The sequence below is a fragment of the Prosopis cineraria genome, unplaced genomic scaffold, assembly GCF_029017545.1.
Source record: "Prosopis cineraria cultivar Desert tree isolate PC_DT_omini unplaced genomic scaffold, ASM2901754v1 PC1062, whole genome shotgun sequence".
NCBI lineage: Eukaryota > Viridiplantae > Streptophyta > Magnoliopsida > Fabales > Fabaceae > Prosopis > Prosopis cineraria.
Window position 1 is genome coordinate 26,095 of NW_026556387.1, and position 10,945 is coordinate 37,039.

Sequence of the window (10,945 nt, forward strand, 5' to 3'; positions counted from 1 at the left end):
TTTCTTATTACTTTGTTTTAGCTATTTTTGAATAAATATTACTAGTTATCATGCATTACATGTTTTAAAAGATTAAATGTGCTTTATAAGGGGTTATGGGGTACTACTTTGATTATAGTGCAAATATGTTTTCTAATTGTTTAATAACAATGTTTTTATGGAAATGAGATTTATAAATATTATACTACTTTAGAGTGTTGAATGGTCAATACTCAGGAAAGGTAGACAAGAGTAAAAGGCATGATCTCGGTGGGAGTTCACCAATGAGAAGGTGTGGATTTTTGATATTCTATGGCACACTGTCAGTACTCAGTGTTGTCTTACGTATTGTGGGCTCAGTGCACTAAAGTGGTTAGTGTATTGAGTGTTCGACACCTCTCAGTGGGGGAGGGAATCCGACATATGAAGTGTGAGGTTGAGTGCCTAGGCCAAGGTAGCCCTCACATGGAGAGTAAGTCGGGCTGGCTCTGGGAGGGAGTTAGCTTTGACTGCTCAGGATTCACGTCGAAGGGGCATAGGCGGTTCGGTGGATTAGATCATGCCTTAGATTATGTTTTGTGCCTGTGGAGGTACAAGTAGGTATAAGGTTTACCTGCGAGTTAAAGAGTGCCAGGGGGCATTCTGTTGGTCATGAAAGGCCATACCGGCCTAGGTCATGCATTCATGCATTTTAAATGGCTAAATTATATACTATGTTGAATTTATTATTCATTTATTTAATTATGGCTTACTTTGTAATAATCAATATAGATTTCACTGTTACTGAGACTGTGGTTGTCTCACCCCTTTCTTTTCAATATTCTAGGTCCAGGCGAAGGATCCAGTGGTGGACGGGGAAAAGAGCAAAGCTAGGGGTTTGCTTGTGATTTGTAAAGAACTGCAACCCCTTTCTTTTGAGCAAATATATTGTAATGTATTTAAGATTAGGGTGCCAGTAGGATATGATTATGTGTGTGTGTGTGAATATGTGTGGATTGTGTGCTTGTGTATGAATTTTTGTCTGTTTGCAGACTTGTGGCTAGGAAACTTGGTTATGGTGTGTGGTTTTGATGGATTTACTTAGTAGACCAAGTTTCTATTACAAGCAGATCTTTATTTTGATATATATGTGATTTTATAAGCAAATGCAAAGTGGTTGCATTGCAAATGGTGTGCTATGGGCAAACATACACCTTGGATAGAGAGAGTGGGTGCGTGGGCCCCACAAGGAGCTCTGAGCCAAGTGAAAATGTTTAGCATATGTATTTATATAAATACATGGTATTTGGATTGATTTGTGACCACTCTTGTATGATTTGTGCATTTTGGGGGTTTAGGGTCCATTTTGGGAAATGGCACCCGGGTGGTCAAATTTTGATGTATGGGGGTTTTCCATCATTTGAATGTTCTATCAAGTGTTTTTAATCTTATTTGACGTGTCCAAAGTGTTTCCACAGGTTTGTGACCATTAGGATGGGATTTGGACAATTTTGAAAATGGTTTTTACCAAAAAGCTGCACTTTTGCATCCGGGTGTCCAAATCTTAATCCGACCGTTGGATTTCTCTAAAATTTGGGTCACAAGTAAAACCTTTTATAAGCTTCGTGTGGGCTTTGGAATCACGTCGATCGGATATCGGACGGAGAAACGACGCACTCCGGAATTTGGTCTGGAGGTGCTGTCATGACAGCATTAAATTGCTGTCATGACAGCTACAGTGTTGATTTTGTAACCTGCACAAAATTCAATCCGTCCGTTGGATCTTTTCAAAATTTAGTATGCTAATAGTATTCTTTAAAAGTGACATGTGGGCTTTGGAATCACTCCGATCGGAGGTCAGATGATGAAATGGTGCACTCCGGAAGTTGGTCCGGAAGTGCTGTCATGACAGCTTTTTAGCTGTCATGACAGCAAAAATAGTCAATCTTTTAACATGTCTAATTTTTAATCCGACCGTTGGATCTTTTTGAAATTTGGTACACTTATAGTACCCTTTGAATGTGACGTGTGAGCTTTAAAATCACTTCAATCGGAGGTCGAATGACGGAACACCGCCTCCTGGAAGTTGGCCCAGGAGGGCTGTCATGACAGCAATAAATTACTGTCATGACAGCATCTTTTTATTCCATTTTCGTCTAACTTGCTTCCGTGCGCTATAGGTAGAACCTATAATTATTTTTAAGGTTTTAAATGATTTATTTCTTAAGTTGGTTAGAGGATCAACTCCTTAACCACACTTAGTTTGTTTGAATTATGTGATTTTTGGATAACACTCAAGGCAAGTGTTACAACTGCCCTTCATCATTCTTTAGCCTTAAAACTTATTTCTTTTCCGTCTTTAAATAACAGAGTTGTGAAAGAATCTTGTATTCATATCACCAAAATTCAACCAGCTGATTCTAAACCTCTGCCAACAATAAGCCTCTTCCCTCCCCTACGTTGCCTTAATCTCCCCCAAAATCAACTCTACTTCTCTTACCCGAGACTCAATCAATGGATCTTTTTGACAGATAGATAACTTCTATCTTAACTTATCAATCAATTTTTTATTATTAGGAAATATAAGCTGCTCTACTAATTAGAGCCTTTTTGCAAGCATTCAATCTTCTCACCAGGTCACAAAAACCAGAATCTTTAATTCCAACAACCCTATCCCATCTGTCCTTCACAACCTTGTTAAAATCAGCATGAGAGATCCAATTCAATTCAAACTTGAAGGTTCTTAGAGTTTTCTCATCCATATAACAACAATCAACAATAAGAGGATGATGATCAGAACTAATTGATTTTATATGTAACAATATAGCTTTTTTCAAAATACTCCATAAATTCAACATTACCAAGAGCCCTATCAATTCTTTCCCTCACAAAGCCTCCCCTTGCCTACCATTACACCAAGTGAATTTAGAACCCTTAAATTTTAAATCAATCAAATTGCAATCAAATAATAGATACTGAAAATTTAAAATCCTTCTTAGAGCCTCAGCCTACCACCCTCCTTCTCAAATTGACTCAACAAATCATTAAAATCACCCACCATAGGCCAGGAATCATTCACACCAGAAGCCAATCTTCTCAATTGATTCCAAACCACATTCCTCTCTCTTTCTTTAGGTGCCCCATAAACAAAAGTCACAAAGTGAGGCACACTATCACTAGCAATAGTGAATTCAACATGCAGTAGATTTTTAGAGCTAAAAATAACAGACAAACTTACATCATTATTCCACTAGAGGGCCAAACCACCACAAAGCCCATTTGGTTTAACATATACTTCATTTAGCATCTTGCATTTCCTCATAATTTTCATGGCTTTTCTTTTCTGCATCTTAGTTTCCATAAGGTAAATGATAGAGGGATTATAATTATTTACCAAATCCCTTAGGTTATTAACTGTCAAGGCTCTACCTTAACCTTGACAGTTCTAAGAAATCAGCTTCATGGCACCTTGGGGGTTGTTAAAGGCCAGCCTCTTATGCCCTCAGACTTCATAAGCTTCCTTCCACTATTACTACCCCTACCAATCACAAACCCCACTGTAACCTTATTCCCAAAACCAAATACTTGAGAAGAATCACCAAAGTCCTCACTATCAGCTAACTTACACGTTCTTCTTTTTTTCAACATATTTCTCCTCACCCATGCCTTGGTCTTCCTTAAGCTTTCAGCATATGAAGAAATTAGAAGATTTTGATTCGAAATTACCACTAAAACCCTTTTTTTCTTCCCCATATCAAATTCAATAGACTCTTCCACATTCCTCTTAAGCTGGAGTCGACCAATACTGTCTGTTACCTCTACCATCTCTTTGCCAACATAAGGAATTATAGCCCTTGTCAGATTCTCCTAATTCTCAGATTGTCTAGTATTAGTAGATTTATTCAAATTTAGAGTCAAACATTGATCATCAATACTCCTTTATTTGACCCCCATCAATAATGCCTGACTTGACAGTATCAATAGTTGCTGTATTAGTAACTCCAGTAGAATTAGCCTGAACATTCTGAGAATCATCAATACTCAAAACATGATCCTTACGCCAAGAATTAGATACAAGATCATCCTTCTTCCTCCATTCATCACCACTAACCACCAAACCTCTTCTAGAATGAATGATAAAAATCATTCCCAACATCTTGAGGATGATCATGCAATCCCCTCACAATACCTCCAACACCACCAGAAATATCATTCCTCCGCCTCTGCCGTTTCAGATTAACCTCCACCTAACTATCCCCCATATACTCAAAGCCTCCTTCCACGTCCTCATTTAACTAGTAGAGAGCCAAGCTCTGTATCTAGGTTTATTTGGATTAATAATTGACATTAAACGCTCCACACCACATCCACGAAAATCATGTCCAATCTTACGACATCTGAAACAGTAACTCTGTAACTTCTCAGATGAATAAAGGCCTAAGTATGATTGTTATTTAGCTTTGGAATCCAAAAAACTAGTCATTATAGCTTCCTTAGATCTAAAATCACTCTCACACGCAGAAAGCTTCTCAATAATCTACCATTGAATCTTGAGTTCTCTCCATACTAGGCATGTGTTTGATATATTGCTTGCTACTTAATTGCTAAAATTAATTTGCCTAAGTGAAAATACCAAACCTTCTTGAGGAATCTTCTTAAATGACTCTTTGTGAGCGTGTGTCATGTACGCGCGCGCGTGTATAGTGATGAACTAAATGCGAGCTTATTAGAGTGCCTTATTTTGCCACATGTTATGTATGATTTACACTTTCTAACAAATTCATTAAAGATACATATTTGATAAAGGACCTGTCTGAGGTGTCACTTTGTGTCATTTTATACGTTATATATATAAAACAAAAATGTTTATACATACATAAATATAATATCTTTAATGCTATGTTTGGATACATATAGATTTGAATTTGAATTTGGATTTGATTTGAGTCAAATCCATGGTTTAGATAATTAAAAATGTATGGATTTGGATTTAGCACAAATTTAAATTTAAGTTCTTCCTTAATCTCTTTATAATTTAAAATTCTTTCTAAACTCTTATTATTTCAAATTCTAACTCAAGCTCTTTTATAATTTGACCCAAATATATGAAGGCTTGATTGACCTGCCAACAGTAATTGCACTGAACCACCAAAGTTGGCAAAAACAAACTGCCATCGTTGATCGCGACGAGACAGCTGACTTTTACAGGGATCGGATTGACAGTAACGACAGGGACTCGATGGCCGACTTCCAACGGGACCGGACCGATGGCAATGACAGGAACCCGATGGCTGACTTCCATTAGGATGGACCGACAGCGATCGAACAGCCGACTTCCACTAACACCGAACCGATGGGGATGACAAGAATTGAAAGTCCAACTTCCACCGGGCGAGGATCGAACGGTCACCTTCCATCACTATCCCTTCAATTTGGTCGCCGCCGCCATTTATTTAACTATTTAGAAGGAATTAATGCAATAATTAATTATCTAAGAAAAACAATTTAGAACATTTATAAATAGCAGGATGGATACACTATAAAGTGACTTTTTACTTTAAAGTAATCAATATAAAAATCTATTGTAACTTCATTCCAAATATGCAAATGCATGTTTTTAAGACGAAAAAAATTTATTGTGATCACTTGAAAAATTGGGTGCACCCATCTTTATGTGTGTATTGAAGTGATTGGCTAGGGAATTGATTATATATAATATTATATTATAATATTTAAAGCGTCAAGGGAAAACCGTGACCGATTGAGAAAAGACAACGGTACGATTTATATCTTGTAATTTCTTTACTATCACTTTCATGCTTTTTTCTTCACATGTGGATCATGAGTTAATAATTTTTATCTCATGTCAAAATCCAAGTTCTCTAGATGGTGTGTGCACGTCTTTGTTTTATTTATGTGCTTAAAAAGATCGTTCACGTGTGTTACCAAAAAAAAAACCTTTAATGGCTTTATTTTTAATGTTATGGAAGTTTGAATGAAAATTAGTTCTCAAGCGATCGATCATGATAATTATTTTTTCTATATATACATTTAACTATTATTTTGGTTTAATTGTGTGAACTTATTAATTACAGCATGAAAAAATAAATGTAATATTCATTAATAATGGTTATCATTGATAAGCATTGTGGTTTTATTTTCAAAAGCATTAGAGTGATACTAGTAAATAATTTATTTATTTTAATTTCATAATTAACCAATCTCACATCGTTTGAATCAAAATAATAATTAAATGAATGGCTGAGATTGTATAGTACTCGTTTCGTTTTAAATTATAAAATACTTTTAAAAAAATTCAGCATTTTAAAATATAAGATACTTTGATAAAAATAAAGTTTCATTAATTATAGTTTTTTTTAATATTCTTCCCATATATTCTCTCTCTTCAATATTTTTCATTAATAGAGTATTAAATAAAGATATTTTTAAAATTTTTTTTTTTTATCTTGAAAAAGTAAAGATGTAAAATGTATTTAATGAGCTTTATTGGTATGTGAGATTTTATCTAAAATATTTTATAATTTAATACGGGCGGAGTATGATACACGTTCGGCATCTGCACAATAAAATTTAATGGAATGAGAATAGAATTGAAGTAGGAATGAGTTGTAAAAATATATTCGGTGTGGACTTGAATAATTTTTTATTTTAGAAAAGTAATTATAATTGTAAAAGATTTAATAAGTATAATCTTATTAACCTATAATCCTGTAATGTTTCTCTTCGGTCCCCTAAATTTGTCTCAACTATCTATTGAATTGTTTTTTTTGTTGGTTTTAAAGAATATGTACATATGCTAAATAAAATAATGAAATATGATGACATTGGACAGTAAGGTAAATTAATGAAAATTAAAGAAGTGTATTTATGTAGATAGAAAAAGTAGACTAAGAAATTTTTAAAATCAAAATAATAAAATGAAATTTTAGGGAATAGATTAATAAAAATTAAACTAATTTAAAAGTTAATTTGTTCTCATCTGATTACACAGATATGGCAATTTATCAACATATTTTACATTCTAGATTAATTTGACTGCTAATTTATGTTTTTAAAACTAAAAGATTAAGGTGATAATTTAAGAAAATGTAAGAAATTAAATTAATAAAAATTAAAATTAAGAAACAAAATTGATAATTAAGACAAATTTAAGAACAATTAAAACTTTATTATCCCACATCAAAAGATACAAGAAGGCATTGAGAATATTAGAAAATACTTAAAATAACGAAAAATATGGAATGTGTCATATGGATTCACTGAAATATCAAGCATGAGTTCCTTTCTTTTATTTTTTTTTTATTTTCATTCGTAAAGCGCCGTCTTTTAGCCATAGGAATTAAGTGTAAATTAAGTGCCTGTTTGGTTTCTGTCTTATTTTTTGTTTTTAAAAATTATGTTGCAATATAATTTTTAATTTTTTAAAAAAAATTTAAACAAAAATTTTTTTTAGTCTTTTTAACTTTTAAAAATAAAATTAAAAATTTTGGTTGTAGTAATAGTCACCCACAATTAATGATAATGACTTGTGGTAATTATTAACTAAGATAACTGTAATTTTCAATAATCAAATGTAATATATTATAAAAATAAAATAAATTTAAGATATTTTTTTTAGAAATAAAAAATGAGAATAGTTTTAAAGCAATTAAATTTAAAATATTTATCCAAAAAAATTATTTTGCAATATAATATTTAAATTTTTTAAAAAAATTAAAACAAAAATTTTTTTTGGTCATGTTAATTTTAAAAAAATAGAATTAAAAATTTTGGTTGATAGTAATAGTCGCCCAAAATTAATGATAATGACTTGTGCTAATTATTAACTAAGATAACTGTAATTTTTAATAACCAAATGTAATATATTATAAAATAAAAATAAATTTAGGATATTTTTATTTTTTGTTTTAGAAATAAAAGATGAGAATATTTTTTAAAAAATTAAATTTAAAATATTTATCCAAAACATTAATTTATTATTTTTAAAAACAATAAATTATTTTTGAAAACAAAAGCTAACAAGCCTTTAGAAATTTGATCTAATTATTGATAGATAACTATGTAGAATTATAAATTATAAAATTATCTTTGGTGTCATTTTGTAAATAATAATAAAGTACCCATTGATTTGTTCCTATATAAAATGTTAAAATGAATTCACTTGTGGGTACATAATTGGTCCATTAATGTGGACACGATTTTGATGAAAAATCATTAATTGGGAGTGAGAATAAAACCCACGAACCTTATGTCTAAGATCAATTATCAACTCATAAAAATAAGAGATGGAACACGAAATCGTTCCTTAATTCATGACCTTTTCGAATCGATCTGACAGCTAACAAATGAGTGCGTTTTCCCTATTTATGGACCAAAAACAATATTATATATATACACACATTATATAAAATGGATTAGAAATGAGTGCCTAAATATTTAGCCCATGACTTTCGGCATGATTTAGACCTTGTACCAAACCCAGCTGTAAAATCAACGTTGGACCTACTTGAAATCTAATTTAGTAATGGGCTGAACCAAAAATTATAGAATATTAGAATTAATGGCTCTTGCATCGCGGCGAACAACAACAACAACAACAATAAATAAAAGGCCATTTGCAAGAAAAATTAATTCTTTTTTAGGGTGGAGCCACTTGGGCTTTTGGGGTCGGTGTAATGACGAGAGATTCTCAAAATAATTTGATCTAAAATGATAAAATAAAAAAATGTAATATATAAAGTCTCCCTAAACATATAGAGTCAGAAATATTTAAGCTAGGTTTGACAGGTTTTCATTTAAGTTTTCTCAAAACTCGAGTTTGAAAAATTGAAAAATTTTAGGATAACTGAGCTTTTTAAACCCTGCCTCGTTTAGACCTTTTTTTTGTTTTACCCAATGGAATATTTTTAATTTTAAAATTAAATTTAGACTTTAAAGATATGTTTATATTTTACAATTAAAATTTATATTATTTTTAAATTTTATAATTTGTATTTTTTAATGTATATATATATATATAATATTATACTGTAAAAATTTAAAAATATTAAAAAAAAAAAAGGGACTTACGAGCCACTCTTGAGCCAATTTTAAGGCATTATAACACCAAAAAACACTTTCATATGACATTCATGTTCTAATCTCTATACTATACAATATGATCCAATAACATTTATTTATTTACATTAACATCATGTCCTTGGTCTCGGGTTATATTACATGAATTTCAGTCATTGTATGCCTTGGAAGAAAGGCGATGGGATAGCACAGCTGACAAGTGCTTAGATCTTGTCAACGAGAGGCCAAATGATTCGGTCATGTCCAAATCAGCAGGTTTCATCCCAAAAGGAAGCTCCCAATTAAAGCAGTGCACAAGTTGAGCTGCGACAAGTTTAACCGTAGTTAAACCCATCTGCATTCCCGGACATTTTCTACGACCCGACCCGAATGAAAGAAGTTGAGCATCATATTCTTGAATGTTGTTTGAGTTACTATTATTCAAGAACCTTTCTGGATAAAACACATCAGTATCATCCGACCATATACGAGGATCTCGTCCTAGTGCCCATAAATTTATCAAGACTCGTGCGTTTTTCTCTATGTAGTATCCATCAACCATAACATCCTTTGTGGAAGCTCGAGGGATGAATGGTGCAATGGGATGGAGTCTGAAATTCTCCATGACCACCAAGTTCAAGTAATTCAACTTTGATAAATCTGTCTCTTGCACCATTCTGTTCATTCCAACCACAGTTTCTAGCTCATCTTGTAGATTCTTCATCACCCTAGGATTCCTCAAAAGTTCAGATAGAGTCCACTCGATAGCGACAGCAGAAGTTTCGTATGCCCCAGCAGTCAAAGATAGTGCTACAGCCTTAATGTCATCTTGAGTAATTTCATAGTTTTGTTCATCATCCTCCTCCTCCTTCCGTTGATGCATCATTAATGACAATAATATGTCAATGAAATCTTCACGTTTCCCATCTTTGTATGAGTTAGGAGCTTGTTCATGCTCTTCTATTATCTTCTCCAACAATTGGTCAAGTGCTCTGCTTATTTCTGAAGCTTTTTGTAAGTCCCTGAAACAATAAGATTTGAATAGTTTCGTCTTATATCTGAAAGATTATAGAAGCCTACCCAAACGCACGCACGAATGTGTGATTAGGAACCAAATTTCTGGTATGAAATTAATAGAATCCTTATATTACAATACGATTTTAAAACATCATACCTGGATATCAAATGCTCCTAGCCAAGGCACAATATCTGCAAGATTAAATGCTCCAGCCAATCTCAAACCTTCAGAACGAGCCCCTTCAAATCAAACTGGCCATCCTTATGCCGTCCCAATATAATCTTATACACTAATATCTTCTAAAAGCCCATGAACTTTTTCACTGATGTCCAAATCTCACCATCTTCGCAGCAATTTCCAGTGACTTCACCACCATTCTTATCTCCTGCCCTCCTAACATGACAAATCAACTCTTGATTTGAAGCGCTGCTAAAAAGATGTTGGACACTTAGTTTCTTCATTTGTGGACCCAATATGAACCATACTTAGAAAAAACCAGACCCTTGGAGCCGTAAATAAGTAATTAGTGCTTGAGTCTGGGACGGTCTGCGAAAAGCAGGGTCGTGAGTCTTGAGGAACAGTTCAGCAGCTTCAGAGGAAGAGACCACGATGGTTGGGACTTGTCCGAGCCACACAACATGATGGGTCCATATTTGTTGGCCAGAGATTGGAGGTTGCGATGAGGAAGAGTGCCTAACAAGTGGATGTTTCCGATAACAGGAAGAGCTAGAGGACCTGGCGAGGCATTATGAAAATTTTAGAGTCATAAAAGAGAGACACCATATTAAGAAATAACAGATCATCATATAAATACCTGGAGGACGTTTGTGAGCAATTTTGTCGTGGTTGTTCAAGCGCAAGTAGAAGATAGTAAGAATGTAAATGAACGTT

The 10,945-nt window shown here is 33.2% G+C and overlaps 1 protein-coding gene across 1 annotated transcript; it reads right to left on the reverse strand.

Annotated features, from left to right (window-relative positions):
* Positions 1 to 9,152: 9,152 nt before the first annotated feature.
* Positions 9,153 to 10,053, reverse strand: LOC129299165 (cytochrome P450 71AU50-like). Its single transcript, XM_054937619.1, has one exon. It carries the CDS (start codon positions 9,920 to 9,922, stop codon positions 9,206 to 9,208), a length of 717 nt encoding a protein of 238 aa, XP_054793594.1. The 5' UTR covers positions 9,923 to 10,053; the 3' UTR covers positions 9,153 to 9,205.
* Between the last annotated feature and the right edge of the window lie 892 nt (positions 10,054 to 10,945).

What these genes read in the sequence shown, in the direction of transcription:
- LOC129299165 (XM_054937619.1), bottom strand. Translation starts at nt 9,922, where the DNA reads ATGATGCATCAACGGAAGGAGGAGGAGGATGATGAACAAAACTATGAA.